Here is a 25,391-nt window from a genome sequence, read left to right on the forward strand (position 1 = left end):
ATGGGCGGCAAACTGCCAGTGAGCAGCCATCCTGGGGGCCCCCACAAACCTGAAACAGGGCTGTCTGGGCAGGGTGGCTCTGACTCGGGGGGAGTGTGGGGGCGACCGAGAGCTTATGCTCTTGCCAGCTTTTTTTCTTGTAGTTTTGAGATAATTACATCATTTCTCTCTTCCTGTTCCTCTCTCCAACTCCTCCCCCTTCCTGGTCTCCTCCAAGTCTTTAATTTTTTTTGAGACAGCAAGCATCTCTCTGACCAGGCTGGTCTCAAACTTCAGAGATCATTCTGTGTCTGCCTGGTTCTTCTCATTTCTGAACAGTCCAGTTTTGAGTGATCTTTCCCTCCTTGCCTTGTGCCTTCAGCAACTATGATATACTTAGTCATTCTTACAATCCTTTTAGTGAGAAGCATTGTGCTATTAAGTCCCACCTAGAAACAAATCGGATATACTTAACAGTCCCTACGGTAGATAACAATCTAGCAGAACAAAAAGTTACTAGGCCCAGACAACCAATACCAAGTCAAGTGGGCGTGGGAGAGAACTCTGAGACATACTCCGAGGATGCTAACTGCAGAAGCAGTGCAGAAGAAGCTTGTGGGGTGTCTGTTGCGGTTGTGGACCCGAACTCATGGCTAACAGTAAAAACATTGACCTTGTTTAGTGTTACTGTTCGCTTTCTATAGACTTTTAATTATTTTCAACTCCCCAGCAGGTGACATTCACCACAGTGCTGGTTTGTTACACAGTGAGTCACCCTGGAGCTGAAAGATGGCTAAGCCGTCCTTGTACACCTGCGTCCTTTGGTACTCACCTCATCTCAGAGGCACCTTGCTAAGAGATTTCTCTAAAACTACAGGATACGTTTCAGAATACACCCATTAAATAAAAAGCAACCATTTGTGTATGTATTTGTGTACACATACACACACACACCTAAAATGTGTGTATATATACATTTAGTTCATATTCTTACAAAGTGTATTCATTCTTTTTGTTTTAAATCTTCCAGTCAACAATCAACGCCCTCACACTTCTCCTGCTTTGGCTTCCCGAGTCCTGAAATGATCACACATGGCCCACAGAATCTTTATGTCTGTCTGTGGAAGGTGGGCAGTATATTCACACGAATGCAGACACTCGAGGCCAGAGGCATCAGACCACCCAGAGCTGAAGTTATAGGCAATTGCTAGCAGCCTGGCACAGGTGCAGGTCATGAGCTCTGGTCCTACGCAGGAGTGTCTCGTTAACTAACTTTGTAGCCCTTCATTAAATTATTTTAAATCTGCATTGCTAAACTGATGCTTATACTTCAGAGGGGAAAAAAGCCTGTTTCTTTATCCATTTTCACAGTTGGCTGTGTATAATGTGCATACATGTTCTTTCTACTTTAGTCACTGAGGCAGGGTCTCTCATCTAAACCAGAGGCCCTGCATACAGGAGCCTCCCTGGACAGCTCGCACAGGGAACTCCTTTGCTGTGCCTTGAGAGGCTCCATGCTCACCTGGATTTTCATGAGTCCTGGGATCCACACTCTAGTCCTCATGTCTGTGTAGTAAGTGCTTCTAACCACTGAGCGATGCCCCTCGCCCTGCTGCCCACCCCATTTTCTTCCCCATCACGCAAACCTTCCCACTCAGCCCCTCAAAATTCTTCCACATTCCCAACACAACATAACTGAAGAAAAGCCAAACAACATTCTTTTGAGGCAATGTCATCTCAGTATCTCCAAATAATATTCCATGGCCAAACTCACCATAGAGAGCTGTCCAAGTTTGATTAATTACATCTAGACACACAGTTCCTGACCTGAAACAGATGAAAAAAAATGGCACTTTTTAAAAATTAGAAATCTAGTTGCATGTTTCTGGCAGCCAATTTCATCAAAAACACTTTGTAACAGATCCTTTAAGATACGCTGGGAGTAACCTGGAGGAGAAGCACAGGGATTACAAGCTCGTTGGCGTTCCGTTTACAACCAATAAGGAACAAGAGGGAGCGTTCCAAGAAGCAACCACCTGACCCAGGTGATGACAAGTACCAGGGTAGACCTTGTGATTCCCCAGCATAGAAGTTCACTAGACAGTCACAAGTGTATGCATGGTCTGAATTTCCTTAAGAAAAAACAAATTTAAAGAATACTTTGAAAAATAACTATTCTATATTTTTAAAAATTATAGATGTCAAAGATTAAAGTTACTTAGGGAAACTTGACAACTACAGGTAGTATATGAACCTTACACTACTGCTCTACAGATTAGATAACAAGTATCACATCATACTAAATTCCTGGATCTACTTTACTGTTACTTAAGAGTACATTATTGGTCATTAGGATGGTGGATACACTGAGGTATTAAAGATTAAGGAACACAATATAGACATGTATGTAACCTACTCATGGAAGGTTCACAAAAATTTCCTATGTTGATGTGAGTCAGCCAAACTAAAGCTGGACAAAGAAAAAAGTTCAGTCCAGAAAACCAGCACAGGATGGGCAAGACCGGCTGCAATGACATTACTTAAAAACAGTAAGAAATGGGTAATTAAGATTCATTAGCTAAAATGAAATTATCATTCATATTTGTCCCTTAAGAACTAAGAAATACATTAAGAGCTGAAAACAGTAAATCCATATGCTGATAAAAGAGGTCTTTTGGGTCTATATAATAAGAACTGAGATGCGGACTATTTCAGCTGGATACCAAAGGAAAGGAAAGGCCCAGTCATGACAGGGGAAGTACATGAGAGTACAATCAACTGCACTAAAACCTTAATGGCTTAGCCATTCACGGCCCTAGGACTCCATAGTTTATGTGACCATTCATAGAGTCCTGCCTCCCATAAGACCCAAAAGATAACTGAGAGTTCGTTTAAATCTGTTAAAGAGATATGACCTCTAATTAATCAAGAACAGCTGCTGCTAAATTTCAAACATTTTAAATAGTTACTTACGCTTCATCAATGTTGGGATGGAAAATTTTATTCATGAATCCTGCAAAAAGAGATGTTAATTAGCAGCACAAAGTATGCAGAGAACAGGGAGTCTTAACTTGTCAGTACTGGATACCATTTTAGGACTGGCATAGGCAGTGATACTCAAATTGTTACTTTCAACCCTAGATCTTCGGCTACTTATAGATATATCCACCCCAACTAAAATACAGTCCTATAACAACAACCAAGGGAGCTTAAGGATCATGCAGCTGTTTATATCAGATAATCTTTTTTTCTTTTCTGCTTTTTCATGACAGGGTTTTCTCTATATATGTATCCCTGGCTGTCCTGGAACTTGTGTCGATTAGGCTAGCCCTGAATTCAAGAGATTCGACTGCCTCGGCATCCTGAGTGCTGGGAATAAAGGTGTATGACACCACTGCATGGATCAGATAATCTTATAAGCAACTGTCTTCTCAATTAAGCAGGAATTTGCTAAGAGAATATATAATGGTAAGTGATTTATAACTAGTGTCATGAGAAAAGCTAAGAAACAGCACTCTAACAGCTGTGCTTAGCTTAGAAGTTCCTCACTTGAGCTTCTCGGTGTATTAACGGGTTATCATTTGAGCACGCAGAACACTAGCCAGAGCTACTCAAGTCAGGAGAGCACTGCCTCCAAACCAGTTTCACAACAACAGTGACCAAAGCAGTTCCTTTGAATCTATTCATTCAAAGGAAGTCAATTTTAATTAAAATTGAGGCAACCAAGAAATAAGGAAAGGGAATTAAAATACATTATCTAAGATAGTTCAATCTGTCAGATTTAACTTTTAAAATACATTCCTAGAGAAAGCATAAACTTAAAAGTTTTGCTGTTTTAATTCCAAGAAGAAAATTATTCATTTTACACTTAATCAGTATATACATGAAATAACACTATCCTCAGAAGAACTCAGAGCTTCTCACTGTGCCGTTTTCTCATGGTGCTCCCTGAGGAGTCCTACAACATAACTTGGACAAGTTCTCTGGACAATTCTTACCACCAGTGCCCCTCCCCCAACTCTACCCTCTCATCCCTTTCCCACAGGGTCCATCTGTCCTTCCCAGTATGCTTGTCAGCACCCATTTGGCAGTCATTTAGTCAGGGTACAAGACTGAGACAGCGCTATCCTCACAGCGGTCACTGTAGCACTGGGCCAAGAGACCGGAGGAAGTAACTGCTATGTGTTCTAAGTATGGACGCAGAGAGCACATGTGGAAAGAGGGAGAGGGTACAGAAACAGATGTGGCAACTCAAAGACCAGCCTTAAGTGATTTCTAAAAACTTACAAACATCCCTCAAGTTAGGGAACCAGGACAAGAACACACATACATAGGCACTTTCAGACTTTACTCATGCCACAGTCCCAATCTTTCATTCTTGTCTTTACAACTCTATGTTTAAGGCTTTATCTACTATTACAGCAAAAAAGTCCTATAATGTATAAATCATGCTGACGCAAAACACTGTATCAATATTAATTTTTCATTAAGATGCTTGAGATTAATAAAAGCTATAAAAGTGCTCATGTCTTTTGTTTTTATAAAGATTTATGTACTTATTTTATGGATATGAGTACTCTAATCTGCATGCCAGAAGAGGCATCAGATCACTCTACAGATGGTTGTGAGCCACCATGTGGTTGCTGGGAGTTAACTCAGGACCTCTGGAAGAGCAGACAGTGCTCTTAACCACTGAGCCATCTCTCCAGCCCAAGTTCATGTCTTAAAAGGAGAAAAATTCCCTGTAACCCTAGGAAAATGCCAACAACATACATGGCCAGGATAAACTGTGAGACTACTAGAAGTTAAGATTATAACAGCTGGTACAGCTGAAACACACCTCTAATTCCAACATTAGGAAAGTAGAGGCAGAATGATCTCTATGCTAGCTTGGGGCCAGCCTGGTCTACATAGTGAGGTTTCAGGCCAGCTAGTACTATAAAGTGAGATCCCCTCCCACCCAAACGTTAAGAACTAAAGAGACCCCAAGCCCTATGGATAGGGCTACAGCACCCATGAACTAGGACTCCCACACAGTCAGGCATAGTGAACCAAATCAACATGTCAGTTTGGACAGATTTAAAGTTCAATTTAAATGGAGAAACAAAGTACTGCACTATAAACCTGGTCAAAGCCCTCAGCTCAGGAGGTAGCAAGTCTAGGAGAACCTAGCACTGCTTCCCTAAGAAGATGTTGTATATACCCACAGACTGCCGATGCTCTCAGGTGAGCACTGCTTCAACACTCAGCCCTAATGGGACACCACAGCAAACCTCAAGACCCCATCCCAAGGTTCAGAAACATGGAGGAAGAGGAGACAAAGAGTGCTAAGGGCAGAGGATGTTGTGATGGACTGTCTTCAGGGACATGAACTCAAAGCAGCTATGGTCACCCATAAGGACAGGCGGTAAGACGGGCCAACATTCCAGCAGGCAGCACTCACTAGACTCTGTTATTAGGGGGCAGATGGGGAGGGGGAAAGGGAGGGAGAGAGACAGAAAGAAAGACAGACAGACACACACACATACAGAGAGAGGGAGGGGGAGAGAGAGAGAGAGAGAGAGAGAGAGAGAGAGAGAGAGAGAGAGAGAGAGAATGAATGAATGATAAAGACACCATAAAAGTAAGGGGGGCTTACTGGAAATTTCTGGGGAAGAGTGGGAAGAAGGACTGTGGGGTAGCTATGATCAGTGTATACATATATAAATTTGCCCAAAAATAAACTAAAAACACTATTTAAAAAAGGCAAAACCATGTAACAGACTGATATATTAATAACACAGTATTTAAATAACAAAGTAATAATACTTTTATCCCCTGGGCTTATGGCACTTGTAGTGAAGCACATATATCAAAGTTGTAAAGGTAATTTGCTAGGCTACAGAGCCGTGGCCGCAGTAGATTATCAAAACAGAATATGGACAAGACGGTTCATTATTTCACATGCTAGAGAGAGTGCTACATACCAATAACCAGGAGGCTAGGTGTCAAGCCTGAGACCAGCCTGGGCGATACAATTGTATCCTACCTCAAAAAAAAAAAAAAAAAAAGGAGAGATTTTATGCAATACTAAATATTTCTTTTAAAAGAGAACAGAACTGGCTGGAGAGATGGCTCAGCAGCTATGAGCAGATGCTACTGCTGCTAAGCTACCATTAACGACATCCATGTGGTGGCTCACAACCACCTGTAACTCCAGCTCCAGGAGACCCAACATCCTCTTCTGGCTTCATGGCACACACACATAGATACATACATATCAAGAAATCATAACAGACAGACAAAGTGGGGGTTGGAGAGATGGCTCAGTGGTTAAGAATATTGGTTGTTCTTCCAGTCTAGGTTTAGAGAACCTGGCTTTAATTCTGAGGACCTGCATAAGAGTTAACAAGTAGGCGGGCGGTGGTGGTGGTGGTGGTGGTGGTGGTGGTGGTGGTGGTGGTGGTGGTGGCGCACGCCTTTAATCCCAGCACTTGGGAGGCAGAGGCAGGCAGATTTCTGAGTTCAAGGTCAGCCTGGTCTACAGAGTGAGTTCCAGGACAGCCAGGGCTACACAGAGAAACCCCCTCTCTGGGGCGGCGGGGAAGAAAAGAGTTAAAAAATCTGGTGACTCCAGTTCTAGGGACTTTGATGTCCTTCTCTGGCAGGGTATGCAAACACACAATGTACAAATACACATGTAGCCAGGCGGTGGTGGCAAATGCCTGTAATCCCAGCACTGGGAGGCAGAGGCAGGCAGATTTCTAAGTTCGAGGCCAGCCTGGTCTACAGAGTGAGTTCCAGGACAGCCAGGGCTACACAGAGAAACCCTGTCTCGGAAAAAAACAAAATCAAAAAACCCCCCAAAAAACCAAAAATAACAAAAAAAAAAACCAAAAAAACAAAAAAAAAACCAAAACAAAAAACAACCCCCCCCCCCAAAAAAAACAAATACACATGTAGGTAAGACTCCTATATACAAAATAAAGGACAGACAAAAAGTACTTGGGTATTTTTCCTTTTTTTATCAGCAAGTATGCACACACAGGAAGTTGGAAGCAATGCATTAAAAGGTTAAGTGTAGAATTCTCAGTTGAAACACTTGCCATAGTATTTTCAAAATCCTACCCCTGCTCCCACATCATCAGAACCAGAACAATGTGTTCAGAACCAGGGTTCAACGTGACCAGCCCGAAAGATTTGGGTGTCTGTGTGGTAATGCCTGGATTTCTTTCTCTTTCCTCATGCTCCTAAATTTCTATGTTTAAAGTTAAAACCTTTCAAATAAGTGGAAACAATATCAAGTTTGTAAATTAGATTGAACTATGTGTGTGCAAACTAGTGCTGAATCTTTATTTTAAAGGAAAGTGATCAATAAAATCAAAGCCAACTATTCTGAGATCTAACATCTTTAATTTCTCGTTGTTTAAATAAAACAAGAATCCATTACTAAAAAAACAAAATAAAAACCAAACCAAAAAAACCTCATCTTGTGAGGATCATACTACTCAAGATCTGTTTCATTTAAGAATACATTGTTGGGGGCTGGAGAGATGGCTCAGCGGTTAAGAGCACTGACAGCTCTTCCGAAGGTCCTGAGTTCAAATCCCAGCAACCACATGGTGGCTCACAACCATCCGTAATGACATCTGATGACCTCTTCTGGTGTGTCTGAAGACAGCCACAGTGTACTCATATACATTAAATAAATGTATTTAAAAAAAAAAAAAGAATACATTGTTGGGGTGGGGGGTTGGAGAAATGGCTCAGCGGTTAAGAGCACTGACAGCTCTTCCGAAGGTCCTGAGTTCAAATCCCAGCAACCACATTGTGGCTCACAACCATCCGTAATGAAATGACACCCTCTTCTGGAGGGTCTGAAGACAGCTACAGTGTACTCACATATAATAAACAAACAAATATTTTTTAAAAAAAGAAAAAAAAAAGAATACATTGTTGGAGCCAGGCAGAGGTGGTGTAGGCCTTTAATCCCAGCACTTGGGAGGCAGGCGCAAGCAGATTTCTGAGTTTGAGGCCAGCCTGGTCTATGTCTACAGAGTGAGTTCCAGGACAGCCAGGGCTACACAGAGAAACCCTTTCTCGAAAAACAAAACAAACAAATAGGAATACATTGTTGGGCCTGAGAGATGGCTCAGAGGTTAACAGTTAACAGCACTGACTGCTTCCAGAAGATTGGAGTTCAATTCCCAGGAACCACATGGTGGCTCCCAACCATCTGTAATGGGATGGACTACCATCTCCTTGTGTGTCTGTAGACAGTGACAGTGTACTCACATCTTTTAGAAAAAGAATACACTATCATCCCAATCATAAAGGAATTTAGAGTCTGGCCTCACTTGTGATCCTCCTGCTCCTGCCTCCCAAATACTAGGATTAAATCAAGGGCCACACCCTTTTACAACCCACAGGTAACAAAACCTTCCAATGAATATGAAACAGGACTGAAACATTGTTTTCCAGTCCTGTTCTGGTTCTCTGAATTACAGTAGCTCTGCCACTACTGATAACCCACATGTCTTCTTGGCAGTGAGCCTGTGCTTTGCTAGAGTTTGCAGTGCGCCCTACTGAAGCTGATGCCTCCCAAGCTGACTGGGAAAGGCTCTTAGGCAGAGTTATTTACAACAACATGTTGGATTAGAAGGCAACTAATGTCATGGAGGAAAAAAAGATAGGAAGGCCAGAACAGAGGTTTCAATTTTCAGTTGTGGCCAGAAAGGGTACCTTACCAAGTGGGAGCGGGAGCAGCACTTGGTATTCAAGAGAACACCCAAGTTATACAAACAGTGGAGTGTAAACTGCACTGAAAGTTTGAATCATTCTTCTTTTGAAGATCAGCAAAGACATAGCTGAAATGAAGGGGTAAGGGACAAATAGACCAGATGCAGGGCAGAGAGGATGCTAACTTTCAATAAGAGGAAAATAAAGGGGCTGGAGAGATGGCTTAGTGGTTAAGAGCACTGACTGCTCTTCTGAAGGTCCGGAGTTCAAATCCCAGCAACCACATGGTGGCTCATAACCATCTGTAATGAGATCTGGCACCGTCTTCTGGTGTGTCTGAAGACAGCTACAGTGTACTTAGATATAACAATAAATAAAATCTTTAAAAAAGGAAAATGAAAAGTCCCAGAAACTAGTGTCTGAACATTTTTTCTTAATTTTAAACAAACAAAAAACCAAAAAAAACAAAGGCAGCTTGTTGAAGGACAGCTCAGTCTACAAGCACTTTCATTACTTGAGAGATGATACAATGGTGTATTTCAAGCAGATACGTAGGAATTAAGATTCAGCATTCTGATGCCATGGGACACCTTTAAGGAATAAAAATGATGATGGTGAAGAGCTCAGACTATATCAAAACTGTCAAGCAATGAGTACAGTATCCCCTTCGTTGGCCTTGGCCTAACAGTACCTTTGAAACCTATAGTTTCAAATTTGGCCTGATTGAATACAAAGTATATATAGGACCAAAAAACCAAAAGATTTGGAACCCAGAATGCAATCCCCCAATATGCTACGAATTACGAGTATCAGAATTCTGAGACAGAGGCCAGAAGTACATGTACAGAGAAAAGTACTAACTGGGTAATGTTCTGGCCCCCACTCTGTTACCAACTTCAGGCTTTGGCAGTCACTTCACTTCCAAGTATGGGTCTGTTTTTTCATCTGTGAAGATGATAAACAGTTGGACTGTATCATCTCTAAACTCCCATTCTTAATCTATTTCTAGAGGTCCTTAGGATGCCAAAAATCTAGGATTTCTTAAGTGTCTTGATCTCCAAGAACAGAAGACTTAAAAGAAACGGCTCAGTGGTGACTTTGTAAGGCAGTGCTGCTAAGCAGAATATCTGAGAAAATAATATATAATAAGTACCAGTGTGCATCACCACCAGAGTCACAACATCCACTGACTATTCCAAAGTAGGCAGTATTAGCTGACACCTTCACTTTCAAGGACCAGGTACTATTAGACCAACACTACACGAGAAACCTTCCCAGGCTATAGAAAGTTCTTCCTAGTGTAGGCTTTTACTTAAAAGAAAATACATGTATTTTATACAATTCCATACATATATCATTGTCATATCTCTCCTACTCCCCACTTCCACGTCCATCTGTATCATGTCCCCCTCCCCAGATTATATTGGGAGGATATTAGCAGGCTTTTACGGGAGAATGTGAATATGAATGTGTGTTTCAGACATGGTCTCTATAGCCCAGACTGAGCTGGAGCTTGCCTTGCAATGATTCTCCTACTTCCTAGGTACATAGATTAGAGGCATAGTCCATGATGCATAGCACAAATTGTTAAAAAGCAAAGCAAAACAAAACCCCAAAGCTCATCAATAAAAAGGAACACTATTTTTCCTGATGTTTGCTTTTGTACAATCTGTGTGCAGAGCTTCTGGCCCAGCCACCTATCCTGGACAAGGATACCAACAATGAGACTTCTGGACGCGGAACGGGGAAGACTGGGAAAGAACAAACCAGGAATTCAGAGAAGGAACGGTCTCAGGACCAAGCATGTTTGCCCTGGCACGGTCTTCTTCCTTTTGGCAATGCGATGACCACACTAATGAATGTGTCTGCAGCAAGACAATTTCCCCAATGCCTGTTTCCATTCCACTAGAAACTATTATGAAGATATTTTAAGAGGACATATTTTGAAAGCAGCCTTTATGGGAATGTGGTAAGTAAAAGGGGCAAGTCCCAGAGACAGACATGGAGTGAGGGGAGCATGGGGAGATTGACTTCAGAACCCCATGGACATGAGGAAACAATTCTATTCCCTGAACATGTATTTTTTTAATCTATATGGCTTAACATTTTACTTGCTAGCAGAGATACTAATGATCAACTCTGTGGGTGAAGAAACATTCTGGGGTCAATTCCCTGTCTGGAAATTTGACAGGTTTATCTTGACGTAATGAGATGTTGGGGCTAAGGAATAAGGCAATAGTGGAAATGCCAGAGGTGAGAGTGTAGCTCTGTCCAAGGGACTGCAGTGGCTGGCTGAGGTTCGCCGTGGCTGATGGGATTTAACTGTAGTGTATAAATTCCTATGAGAAAAATGCAAGTAAAAACATTGTCATTTTTGGTATTTGTTAGGACACATATGCCCACACAAACCTTCTTTAAAAGTAAGATGATTCAAAGCCAAGCATTTGTTTTGTTTTGTTTTGTTTTTTTAAATATTTTCAGGTGATGAGAATACAGCTTGGTGGTAGTTTATTCTTATTTAAGTAAGAAGCCCTGGGTTCAATTCCTGGGACCAAAAGAAAAACCTACACACAAGAGTGAATGCTACCTTTCCTTGAAGTAGTAACTCTCTCTCTCTCTCTCTCTCTCTCTCTCTCTCTCTCACACACACACACACACACACACACACACACACACACACACACACACACACACACACACACACGATTGTCAAGACAGTTTCTCTATGCTATGTAGCCCTAGCTATCCTGGAACTCACTTCGAAGACCAGGCTGGCCTTGAACTTAAAAGAACCAGCTATCTCCCGAGTGCTAGGATTAAAGGCATGCACCACCATTGCCTGATTTTCAAGGATTGAGTCACAGCTTCTATCTCAGTTCCTGACACTCAGGTAACCAAAGTCAGAGTTGTCCAGTTGAAGAAGGGTGACAGCCATATTTCATCTGTGTGCACTGACACACCATCTCAGACCTTTATCTTACCTCAGATAGGCCTGCACCAGAACAAAAGACTCTTCAGAGTAGGACTTCCTTACTCAGGAGATAGACCTGGCCTGTTTCTTTTTAGGTGAGGAACCAAGCAAGGAAGAGCTCCCTCTCAAAACCCTAGGTCATGGCAGGTTCTGAGCTGATCCTATGTGTTCAGGAGACCTAAACTCATGCAGGGGTCCTCTGTTCTGTTTCTCTGATAATATGGAGTCTGAGGAATGGGCTGGATGGGTAAGAAACATTCATTTGTAACTAAGAAGGGATGAAGGGTTATCCTTCAACAGCATGATTCTTCTATCAAAATAGTAGGTGCCCAAACCTTTAGTTACCAAAATCTAGCCACACTGAAAGATCTAGAAGGATTTTCAGAGCAGTGGGAAGACAGAAGAGAATTTCAGGTTACTAACATTTCCCCACCTTTTTTTGGAGACAAGTCTCACACTGAATAGTTCTATAATTTGCTATGTAGACCAGGATAGCACCTCAAACTCAGACGAGATCTGCTTGCTGATGGCCCTAAACACTGGGATACTGAAGGTGTTCACTACCACATCTGGATCTAGCAATTTTAAGCTGATATTTAAAAGTCAGATTACCGTACACAGTGAGCATTAACAACTCAGTTTCTTTGTCTTTCTACTGCTATTCCTAAGACTAGATTAAATAATTTCATCAACATATCAGAGGGATGTCTGGAACAGGAAATGAGTTAATACAAGTAATTAGCATACTATAAGCACTCAACAATGCTAGTTTTGGCCACTGGGAATGGGGTTGTGTACTTAGATCCAGAAGCCAGCAGACAGTGCAAAGACTGAATTGACACTTCAATACTGGATTGCACCATGCCCCAGCACATCACCACAACAACAAAAAGAATGGAATTTCAGTACAAGGAGCTTAAGCAAATTACCTCCCTCTTCTAATCTCTCCTTTTTTTTTTTTTTTTTTTCCTTTTTGGTTTTTTCGAGACAGGGTTTCTCTGTGTAGCCCTGGCTGTCCTGGAACTCACTCTGTAGACCAGGCTGGCCTGGACTTCAGAAATCCACCTGCCTCTGCCTCCCAGAGTGCTGGGATTACAGGCGTGCACCACCACCACTGCCCAGCCTCTCCTTTCTTTTTTGAGGTAAGGTCTCAGTATGAAGACCATGCTGGCCTCAAACTTACAACCTTCTGAAGGGCTGGGGTTACATGTTTGCCCTATCACACACAGCTAAGTAACTTCATGCTATTGTTTACAACCTAGAAATGAAACTCTCCAGCACATACAAATATTACTCTTATAAGATTTTATTATTTTGTTTATGTGTATGCTCATGGATGCCCAAGTAGGCCAAAGGGGGCTTTAGTATGCCCTAGTGCTAGAGATACAAGCAGCTGTGAGCTGTCCAACATGGGTATGAGGTACCAAGCTCTAGTCTTTGGCAAGAACAAGCTCATAACCACTGAACCATCTCTCCATGCCCCACAATAACTTATTTTAGGAGCTGTGAAGGGCAAAGGGGTATTTTGACGTTGATATTATATTTCATATATTCTCCTCATAGTGAAAATAGAATTTACAATACTCCAATGTTATTGAGCAGCATTCTAATAGAATTTGGTACGGTCATAACAAAACAATCAGAAAAATCCCACACTACAAATTTGGCAACCAGTATGGTAATACATCTTGAGGCAATCAAATGGAACCATCTCTAAAGTGCCTGTCAACAGCAGGGTTTTTGTTTGTTTTTTGTTTTTTTGTTTTTTCGAGACAGGGTTTCTCTGTGTAGCCCTGGCTGTCTTGGACTCTCTCTGTAGACCAGGCTGGCCTTGAACTCAGAAATCCGCCTGCCTCTGCCTCCCAGAGTGCTGGGATTACAGGCGTGCGCCACAACTGCCCGGCAACAGCAGGGTTTTTAACAACACCAAAATATAAACAAATCTCAAGTAGTGTGATCATGCTTTTCAAAGGGAACTAAAACATAACTGTTTGTGGGGTATTTTTTGTTTGATTTTTTGAGACAGGGTTCTCTGTGTAACCTTGGGTGTTGTGAAACTTGTATACCAGGCTGGCCTGGAACTCATAAAGACCCTCCTGCCTCTGCCTCCTAAGTGCTGGGATTAAATGTGTGCCACCAAGCCCAGCTCGGAATAATTATTCTTTTTTTTAAATTTTAAATTCAGTTCAAAGAAAAATGAAACTGTTTGGCTCAGTGTTAAAAGCCTTTGCTATTCTTCCACAAGGCCCACACTGGGCAACTGGGCAACTTGCTTGTAACTCCAGTTCCAAGGCATGGACTATCCAGAAGCCATGCATTATTAAATGAAAATCCAGCACCAAGAGCAGACTACTTTCCCAGCGGTCACAGAGGCTTCTCCCAAGGCTTTCAAAATAGTAGAGCAATGACCACTATTCTTATTTGCCCACCAGACCTAGATGGTAAAACTATAACTATACCTTATTTGTAGCTGGAACTGGCTAGAAGCTTCCTACCTGCTGTGGCTAGCCCTCATGGGTCCAAATGTTCTAAGTTGTTAGGCGGGCTACTCGTGGAGAACTGTCATCAGCAGTTGTTAGTCAGGTGTGGACTCTGCAACAAGAATGACTCACCAGGCAAGATAAGTCTACTGCAGCAGTGGTGGCAAGCCTGTTATGGGAGTAACCAACTCCTTTCTGACTGAATTCCATGTCTGCTCCATAGGAGGAACTCAGGCAGGTACTGAAAACCCATCCAAAAGCCTCTGGCTGAGAAAAGTCATAGGCCATAGTCAAGAAGCTACTGCCGCTGTTCTGCTAAGTGGTCAGGATAGGCCTGTCAAATTGCCTTCTAAATAACTATGTTTGTGCCCACAGATTAGTGCTGCTGTGAGACTTAAGAGAAGGTTCTTTTTGCAATGGGCAAAGTGACTCATAACACAGGATATTTATACCACTCCTTCCAAGCTCAGGAAACAAAGCAGAAGGGGCAGAAAGGCTGTGAGAGGCAGAGCAAAGGGGTGATGTGATGGGGCAACACGTGGCATGGCTGTCGTACCCGAGCTAGCTCCCTGCATAGATTACTGCAAGACTAGCCCACCAACACAGTCTTGTAATAGAGAGGGTCCATGGAACACTACTCATTTCTGAAGATTTACACAAAGTTAACGGTCAATATGGAATAGAGAAGCAGTCTTTAGTAGTATAGCTACTAGTAAGGTATCCAAGCTCCTGGAAACAACCCTAATGAAATTCACTAGGCTCCTCTCTGTCTGTCTGTCTGTCTCTGACACACACATGAAAGTAAAGGACAGTTAGCTGGGACTGGGAAGGGAGAATTAGGAGGAGTGGGGGGTAGGGGTAACAGTAACAGGTGATACAATAGAAATATATTGCATATATGTATGAAAATGTTATAATACCTATTATGCATAACTAATATGTATAAACAGAAACATTTTTTTCTTTCTTTCTTTTTTTTTTTGGTTTTTTTGGATTTATTTTATTTTTTTTTTTTTTTGAGACAGGGTTTCTCTGTATAGCCCCGGCTGTCCTGGAGCTCACTCCGTAAACCAGGCTGGCCTCGAACTCAGAAATCCGCCTGCCTCTGCCTCCCAGAGTGCTGGGATTATAGGCATGCGCCACCACCGCCTGGCTTCAGAAACATTTTTTTTAAAAAATGTGAAAAAAAGGCACTGCTCAAGCCAGAATTTAAACTGGCATTATTGAGTGGGCTTCAGAAAGGAAATGGCTAAGTCCTCTATTCAGTAGCACACAAAGGCAAGGCCAATCCTTAGGAGGGGAGAAAAGGTAATGGACTGTTTTTACTCTAGTGACCAGGGAGATGAATTCATACAACATGGGTCCCCGACAGCAGGTTCATTAATAAATGGCTTTTCTCTGTGGAAACTTGCTACCTAGTTTTCTCTGCCCCACTCCTATATTATTATTATTATTATTTTATTATCATTTCTCTTATCATCTTCATCATCATAATGACCATATCCCTCATCTCTCAGCCTCTCATGTCCCTCCTCAATGACTGTTCCCTCATCTCATTCCATTCTATATGCCCAGGGCACAGCAAGAACTGTCATGTCTACAAACAGCCATGCCTCTGTCATCACAAATCCAGACATTTCCTTTCCCACCAGTCTTTTATCCTTACCAAGGATCTTCTAAATTTCTCCTCTTCCTACCTGCCAGCCTTTATTCAACTCCAGACTGAAGAGCTAAGATGAATATCACTCTGTAGCCTTCCTCTGCCAATCCCATGCCCTTCCCTCCCACAGAAAGGGCCTATCTGCTAGCCAGGTGCTCCTCCAGCACCACTGTCACTCCTGACAAAAACCCACACATGCTCAAGTTCTTCAGGGACACAGTCTAGGACTGACACATCCTCTGTGTATTTCAACTATCTCTGGACTACGCTAAGTGATACAATGCACACACGTGATTAGTTGCACTATTATAATTCAGGGAATGCTGCACACATTCCAAATTGATGAAATAGCTTTTAGACTGTTTTTGGTACATAAGGTGAGCTTCAATCAGTGGATACAGAATGCTTGGATGTAGAGTAAATTGTATGTGTACATTAGGGTGACACTAAGAAGACATATGCTCATTCTAATATTCTTCAAAGCAACAGGCCTGAGTATCTGCTGAGCAAAGAGCAGCCCTTTGTACAGTTTGTCTATTTACTGAGTTGTTTTTTTTTTTTCTGAACGATTTATTTTGCCGGGCAGTAGTGGCGCATGCCTTTAGTCCCAGCACTTGGGAGGCAGAGGCAGGCAGATTTCTGAGGTCCAGGCCAGCCTGGTCTACAGAGTGAGTTCCAGGACAGCCAGGGCAACTGCTTAACTGCTGAGCCATCTCTCTCCTCTCTCTCCTCTCTCTCTCTCTCTCTCTCTCTCTCTCTCTCCACACACACACACACACTTTTTGAAATTTTTGAAGTAAAAAAAATATTTTTAAGGATCTTTAAAAGGTAAGACCTTTACCAAGCAATATACACACTACTAAGCTGGCTACAGGCAAATAAAATTTCTAGCTTAACCACATTGTTAACTCTTTTAAATTTTTACTATTTTTGCTACACATAAAACATTCGTTGGTTGGATATAGGAACTTACTATGTACCTCTGGCTGGCCTGAAACTAGGTATGCAGAACAGACTGAAATTGGACTAATAGACCTGCCTCTTGTTTCTGGAGTGCTGGGGTACTCTGCCCAGAACACTCACACAGCAATCTACATCCTTTACAGTATAGTTTATGTATGAACTATCGTGTGGTGTGAGTGCACGGCAGTGCCCTTTACATGTGCTTGGCGGTGGTGCAGGTGCTACACATGTTTCTTGCTCCGACCAGCTAAGCACACGTCCCAGCTAACAAATGGAACCTGGAAACATGACATGAGAGCTTATGGAGCAGCCTCTAGATTAAAACAGTGCTGAGGATCCACATAGTCTCAAGTTCCCATTTGCATCCTCACAGCTCCAAAGCTTGGTAAAGATAACACTGTTTTAAAAATAAAAACTCTTCTTTACACTCTCTGCTACACAGAAGCATTGTCTCACACATTGTGTAAAGAATATTTGGTACTTTATGTCCATCTCTTCTTACTAATCTTCCTAATGTGAAGGCTATACATGTTTTGAGTATTTCATGAATAGTTAGCAAGCTGTAATTCACCTAACTCTATTAAGTCCTCTGTAGTTCAGGTTGGCCATCTTTGACTCCTGATCCCCCTGCCTCCACCTGCTCAAGTGCTGATACTACAAGTATACACCACTAAGCCTGTCAAAAATACATATATATGACTGAGGTATATCTTGCCTTGCTGTAACTACTGGCTCCAAGCAATCCTCCTGCCTCAACTACCCGATTACAGGTATGACAGAGGCATGAACCACCAGGTGCAAATTCCTTTTACTTTTTAAGAGATAGGGTCAATAGATGCCCAATGGCCCCAAACTTGTAGGTTTGAGCAATCTCCCTATCGAGCAGCTACAACTAAACAGATGAGCACCAGAGCTCCTGGCCTGTGTCTTATTTTCCAGAAAGGCAACAACAGATAGGATGAATATAATTTTATGGAAAATTAAAATCAAATCTAGAACTCTTCTCAATAGATAACCAGTAATGGATACCTAACTATACACAGTCACTAACAACAAGCAGGACTGCTAACACGCAAAGCAAGTGATATCTATGAAAAATACATCACAGCTATTGTGCACAGTACAGATTAAAGTACAGATGTCTTTTTTTTTCTTTGATTTTTTTTTGTTTTTTTGAGACAGTGTTTTTCTGTATAGCTCTGGCTGTCCTGAACCTCACTCTGTAGACCAGGCTGGCCTGGAACTCAGAAATCCGCCTGCCTCTGCCTCCCAGAGTGCTGTGATCATAGGCATGCGCCACCACGGCCCAGCAAGTACAGATGTCTTTAATCCCAGAACTGGATGGCTGACACAGGCTGATCTCTGGAGCTCACTGGCCAAGCAATCTAGCCCAAATATGAGACTCTGTCTCAAAGATCAAGTAGATAGTTTCTAAAGAATACCACCTGAAGTTGACATCTGGCCTCCATACACAAACATGTATACATATGTCATACGTACACATACCCAAACATTAACACACACACACACACACACAAATTCTATACTAATATTTTAAAAATCCAAGCTGGAGATGATGTCATATACCCAAGATCAGGAGGCTGAGGCAAAGGACAAACTGAAGGACTACCTGAGGAGAGAGGGAGAGAGGGAGAGAGGAAGAGAGGGAGGAAGGAGAAAGGTGGGAAAAGAGAGAAAGAGAGAGAGAGAGAGAGAGAGAGAGAGAGCGCAAGCGAGAGAGAATAAAAGATATTTAATCTAAACTAAACATTTATGTATCTATTAAAATACTGGGGCTGGATCAGGACCTCCCTCTTTCTTTCTTTCTTTCTTTTTTTTTTTCTCCCCCCCCCCCAGGACCTCCCTCTTTCATTCTTTCATTCCAGGCAAGCACTCTCCTGCCTCCAAACTGCACTCTCCCAATTCAACATCTTAGTATCTATGAGCTCAAATTAAACTCAAGAATAGTTTACATGCCATTCACATAGGAAAAGGAATTTAAAAGCACACTGAGTCAAAATTATCTAATTTTCTTTCCTTTCTGTTTAATTACATGTCTACACAACTCAAAAAACCAACCTTGCCCTTTTGAAATGAGCTACTGCCTCTCAAAATGCTTAAAGTACATCGTAGTAGTATTGCACTGCTGATGACCTGAAAATGGATCATGTCACAAACTGATGAAAACTCTGATGCAATCCCCCTCTGAAGGAAAAGACAGCTAGTATACATATTTCAACTACATCAACTTCTGAAAAGTGTACAGAAAGGCAAAATAAAACTTGCTAAATTTCCTTGAGAGTCTGTGTCTAGTTAGAGATAAGCGGTGTTTAACGCCTAGGTATTTTAGGGGAGGGTGCACACAGCAGATCAGGGGTGGAGGCACCTGCCTGATGAGCCAGGCTCCAGGTCTGATCTGATCCCAGCAGAGTGGAAAACGGTCTTTAAGGATAAATCTCAGAAAGCTTTGGTGAAATGTACCCTGTGCCTGGGACAGTGGGTTAGAGCTCTATTTCTATAGCACAGGCTGCATTCTCATAGCTGATTCTTGGCTTCCACAAGCCCTACTGGCTGCTGTTAAATAGCAATGAAAGATAACAAACTACACTTGGAACGCCAATTTTCTGACTTTAAACAGGTATATATGATACATATGTGAACATTTATATTTGAAGTATTTCAAGAGAAACACTGAAATTTAGAGACACAGGAATAAACCAGGCGTGGAAAAGCAAAGAGAGCTCTTGTTTCTGCCACTGTGGAGTGAAGCTGCAGAGAGGCTCTGATCCCCGGTGCATCAGTCTAATGTCCTGGGTGCTTATAGACCGTGTCAGACTCAACCCCTCACAGCTATCCTACCATCCCTAGCTTTACAGCTTACACGGTCTGACAGCACTCAAGTAATCTTTCCTGGGTAGCTGCAGGTTTAGAAAACCTACCTCAGGACCTGACAGAAAGAACAGCCTTAATAATTCCCCATGTTAAAGGATTACAAATGCTCTTTAGTATTTTTAGGACATAAAACTCTACAGGAAGTAAAGTGGTTTGATATGGTACAGGATGCAGCTTCTGATAGGACTTAACACACTACATCACTCTAACAGACTATTTGCACTACACGGAAATGTGAAAGGCTGGAATTAAAGCAAACTTCAGGATATTTCAGTCCATTTTGCTAGAGTAGGGGTTAGTCTAAACTGCAGGAGACAAGGCTTCAGTTCTGAAGATGGTGAAGTCAGCTATGGATGGTGAAGGTATGTAGACCCATGAATTCCCATGCCCTCATGCGGTGTGCAGACATATACATACAGACAAAACATCCATATAAGTCTTTTTTTAAAAAGCCAAGAAAGGAAAAATTCAGTTCAGGAAAAATTTCTGGACAATTATCTCTCATAAAATGTATGACTTTTATTTTCCTCTTAGATTTCAGAACTGTCATCACATACCTATAGATGGAGACTTGAAAGGATATTTATCAGGAAGGTCAACTCTCACTTTCCACACCCCACCTTCATATGGTGCTGTAACAGAAATAAAACATGTTATCCATTTGAACTGTATCTCCAAGTCAGTAAATAAACCCAAGAGTAAATGAACATTAAATCCCCCTCTCCCCTGAAAAGGTCCTCAAACCAATTCCAGAAGAGGCAGGGACTAGCTGAACAAGGGGACTGACTTTCGCTATGATCCTAGCACTAAGGAAGATAAGGAAGACCATTCAAGACCAACTACAACCAGCAAAGTAGGTACTCCACCTCAGATTAATGTGTTTTTCTTTACGCTGCATCTAACAGGAAAAGATCTATTCTATTCTGTTCTACTACAATTATCTTGTTCTGATTAGAATCTTTACTCAGGAGACTGAATCATGAGAACCCAAAGTTCAAGGGCCCCCGAACTGGGGTAATTTCAAGCCAGCTTGAACAACTAGTGAGACCCTGCACCTCACTAAGGGAACTGAAGTGATGACTCAGGAATTGAGAACACTTGTTCCTCTTGCAGGAGCCAGACTAAACTCTCAGTACCCATATGATAGCTCGCAACAACTCTAACTCCAATCCCAGAGGATCTGACCTTCTTTTTACCTCTAAAGTGCACTAGGCACACACATGGTTTACATACATACGCAAAATACTCATACAGTTAAAAACATTTTTTTAAACCTTAAAAAGTAAGAAGGGGGGCAGGGGGCAGGAGACAAGGGAGAGCGAGACTGTGAGCAGAGGTGGAGCACTTACCTACCACGCACAAAGCCTGAGGTCAATCACTAGTACCAGAAAAAACCCACCATATATCTTCCTTTAAAATATCCAGAGTTAAGCCAATATTCACTTTCTTACTCAATCCTATTGAATACTACTCATGTATTCGTAAAGAGATACTCACATTCCTTTGTCTCCTACCTTAGGCAATCTCCCAAACAAAAACAGTACAAGAAAATACACTCCCCAAGGAACACCTATGTGTCCATCTATAATAGAATCCACACTTGTGAAGAAGTGAGTGAGTGCGGGAATGACAAAGATCTCTGCACTGGCTGGTCCTAGTATTTAGTTAAAGCTCACTTTCCAAAGCCATGTGCCTGCTGAGAGTTCCATAGTCTAGTAAAGATAATAAAGAAGAACACATGCCCACACATGTACTTACTTCCTTGTGGTCCATAAAACTTGACAACAAATTCATTGAGACCTCCTAGGATTGTAACCTCATGTTTGCTTTCAATGCTGAGGTAGTAAGTAAAGGAAATTACAAAGGATTACAGCACATGAAAGAACTACAGGTGGTATCCAGACATTCCAGCTTGCCAGTGCTGCCGAACTTGATGCAATTCTGGTAAAACACAATGTATAGAACAATTCTAGTAGTTTAAGAGACAATTTATATAAGTTTTGGATTCAGAGAGACTAGCAATACAAACTTACTCTCTGGGTGTTTGTTCTCCCTCTACAAACTGGGCAAACATTACTTCATGGGACTTCTGCCAAGTTAAAAGAGGGAAAATGGAGCAAAGCTATGGTGTTTGTTTTCACTCAGTCTTTTGCTCTTTAGCTGTGTCTTCAGGTTTAGGTGTGGATCAGGGCTCTCATCACGGATGGGCAACACTTCTGGTTCTGAGACACCTGCCCAGCTTGAGACATCTTGAGCAGTCTTTCACAGTTCTGAGATTCAGGGCTGGGGAGACAGCTCATTCTGTAATGTGCTTGCTGGACAAGCATGAGGGTCTGAATCTGATCCCAGAACCTACCTCAAAAGCTAGAACTGATGCTATGATCTGTAATCCCAACAAACACCACGGAAGCAGACAGGCAGATCCCAAGTGCTCTATGTCCAGCCAGCTTAATAAATAAGCTTTATTTAGGTCCTAGTGAGAATCCCTGCCTCAAAACAACAAGGCAGGCCAGGCATGATGGCATATGGAAGCAGAGGCAGGTGATCTGAATGTTCCAAAGCTAGCATGTTCTACTGTCAGGGCTACAGAGTAAGGCCTTGTTAGAAACAAAGCCACTCTCCAAAAATCAAAGGAGATAGCTCCTAAGGCAACACCTAAGCCTGCTCTCTGGCCTCCATATCCACAAACACATTGAAATGCACATGTGTACACACACAGAACTCTGGCCTCCACATTCACACATAAGAATGCACATGTACATGTGTGGATGCGTGGTCCCCCAATACTGTAAATGTGAAGCTGGAAGAAAACATGAAGCACATGGCAAAGGGAGGGGGGTCCTCGGGAGGCCGAGGACTTGAGTTCTAGGGCAGTCTGGCTGGCTACTCCATGAGGTCAGAGTCAATGCACAATTACAGAAGTAGAAAACACAGGAAAGGACAATAAAGTTATGAGTGGGAATACAGTCCAGTGACAGAACACGTGTTCAGCACACATAAGAACCTGCACTCAATTTCCAGCATTCTAACCTCAGAGTTAATTTGAATAACGTTATTAGAAGAGTAAGTAGGAAGATACCTTAACAACGAAAAGGTCCAAACAGTTAAGTCAAAAAAGAAAACAGGGAGCCTAGAGAGAGACGGCTCAGTGATGAACGACACACTGCTCTTGCAAATGGCCGAGTCAATTCCCAGCACCGTGGCGGGTTGCTCAAGGGTCCAGCTCCAGGGCATTTCAGCTGATGCCTGCTGGCTTCCTCAGGCACTAATCATAACCCCCACCCCCACTCCCACCCAAATTAAAAATTTAAAAAGAAACTAAAATAAAAAGATAATCTATAAAAGGTTTGACATATTTAAAAACTTTTAAGACAGGCGGTGGTGGCGCACGCCTGTAATCCCAGCACTCGGGAGGCAGAAGCAGGCGGATTTCTGAGTTCGAGGCCAGCCTGGTCTACAGAGTGAGCTCCAGGACAGCCAGGGCTATACAGAGAAACCCTGCCTTGAAAAACAAAAAACAAAAAAAAAACAAAACAAAACAACAACAACAACAACAACAAACTTTTAAAATAACATTCCCTGCTCCGAAGTGAGAGAGATGAACAAACAAGAGCACTGTTGTGTGGTGCAGACTCACACATGGAGAACAAGTCTATCACCACCATTCGAGCCTAGAATAAAACTTACTGCTATTCAAATCTTACAGACAAGCTAGCTTTTTGTTTTGCTTTATTTGAGACAGGGTCTCACTATGTCGCCCTGGCTCTCCTGAACTCCCTATAGGTAGACCAGGCTGGCCTTGAATTCAGAGACCCTCTTGTGGCTGCCTCTCCAGTGCGCCACACACAGCTTTGCTTGTCTTTTGAAGCCAGTCCCTGTGGTAAGAGAGGGATCTGATTGCATTCTCTTCTGGAAACTGACCTGCAGGAGAGGTGGAGCACTGGCTGCTCTTGGAGGGTACAGAGGCTCAATTCTCAGTGCTCACAGCATCTGTAACTCCAGGTCCAGGGGATCTGGCTCTCCCTTCCAGCCTCCTTGGGCACCACACACTATTATACACACAGGCCAAAACACCCATCTATCTAGAGAAAGAAAACTGATGGCCTCAATCTGCACACATACATGTCCCTCCTAAATACACGCCAAGGGTTTACAGCCATGTTCACCAAAGCTCCTATCTATAACGTATTAATATTCAAATACCAGCAACAATCTTAATGTTCTTTAACCCTTTTGCAAAAAAAGGGTTAACTGTGGCCAGTCACACAACAGGGGATCACAGCATACTTGAGAAGAGGGAGGACCGCAGCTGGAGCTGTGAGAGAGCCTGGAGCCAGGGTGCCATGCCCAGCACTGTAGCCTCCCCACTCAGAAGGAATCTTAATGCTTCCAATTGTGACTTATACTTGTGGGTGTCAACTAAAGGCATCTTCCCTGTCCTAAGTCAAAAGGCTGCAATAAACCAGAGAACCATTTTCATTAAATGTAAACCATTTAATCTGCCCGCATCTACTTGACAAAGATTCTTTCCTAAACCGCGTTAAAACAAGATTAGAAGCCGGGCGGTAGTGACACACGCCTGTAATTCCAGCACTCTGGGAGGCAGAGACAGGCGGATTTCTGAGTTCGAGGCCAGCCTGGTCTACAGAGTGAGTTCCACGGCAGCCAGGGAGGGCTACACAGAGAAACCCTGTGGTGGTGGTGGGGGGGCATGGACGACCCAAAAACTACAAATTCATTGGATACTGCTGATAAAAAAAAAAAAGAATCTGTCAAAACCATAAACCACATTTATTCATTTCTAAGTTAGTCACAAAATACTAGAGCTTACCTACTTAGTTTTTCGCCTCAAGGTTTCTGTTTTCACCAGAACAATGATTAGCATTGAAGAAGGAGTCCATTTCACTCTTACAATAAGAGCACCACCACCTCATTGCCTGGATGGCTCTATGCTTCCACAATTGACTATCTAAAGGGGAGCGCCATACTGACAAGAGACAACCGACATTCTTGGCAAAATGTGTCTACCAGGGCTTTCTAAGTGATTTTTATATAGTTCAGAACCTTTCCAGCAAGAGAGAAAAGGACTAAGGCTATTCCACAGGAATGATATCCAGGTCAAGGGCTTAGGACTCAAAGACATCACTGCCTCCTTGGCTTGCTGATAATGCTTTACCAAGGAAGTGGCCCTGAGAGCAGTGTCCCAGGATGCACCAGGGTAAGAGTACTTTTGTTTAGAGGCTCAAGATTCATGGCTGCTTCTTTCCACACTGAGACCAGGCTAAAGTGAGCACAAAGGGAAGTTGCAAACAATGAGCAGCTCTCAACTACCAGTCTGATTGCCCTGAGTATAGTGTTTCCTTCCAGACTCAGAGAAACATGATTTCCCCTAGTTCTTTACATTGGAGAGTTCATCATTCTGCAGTGCGCGTAAATGATGTGTGTGTGTTTGTGTGTGTAAACCTGATATAAAAATTATCACATGCAGTAATGCTTGGAAAAAAAAACTTTTTTGAAGGTATTTAGTATTTAAGACGTATGGAGCTGGGCGGTGGTAGCGCCTGTAATCCCAGTACTCTGAGTTCGAGGCCAGCCTGGTCTACAGTGTCTGCCAGGGCTATACAGAGAAACCGTGTCTTGGGGGAAGGAAAAAAAAAACCAAATCCCAAAAAAAAAAAAAAAAAAAGATGTGTGGGTGGGGGCTCAGAGCACTTGAAGAAACACCACT

The 25,391-nt window shown here is 42.4% G+C and overlaps 1 protein-coding gene across 2 annotated transcripts in view; it reads right to left on the reverse strand.

Moving 5' to 3' along the window:
* Ube2h (ubiquitin conjugating enzyme E2 H) overlaps positions 1–25,391 on the reverse strand; it is an 85,305-nt gene that overhangs the window by 24,196 nt on the left and 35,718 nt on the right. The window contains exons 2-5 of one of the 2 annotated variants that reach the window (XM_052173372.1): positions 21,422–21,498; positions 20,221–20,295; positions 2,953–2,992; positions 1,754–1,806 (exon numbers count right to left, since the gene is read on the reverse strand). In XM_052173372.1, the coding sequence (XP_052029332.1) occupies positions 1,754–1,806; positions 2,953–2,992; positions 20,221–20,295; positions 21,422–21,498 (245 nt within the window). The remainder of the gene's footprint in view (positions 1–1,753; positions 1,807–2,952; positions 2,993–20,220; positions 20,296–21,421; positions 21,499–25,391) is intronic. The other variant, XM_052173373.1, reaches the window with a different exon arrangement.

Source organism: Apodemus sylvaticus, chromosome 2, assembly GCF_947179515.1.
Source record: "Apodemus sylvaticus chromosome 2, mApoSyl1.1, whole genome shotgun sequence".
Classification (NCBI taxonomy): Eukaryota; Metazoa; Chordata; class Mammalia; order Rodentia; family Muridae; genus Apodemus; species Apodemus sylvaticus.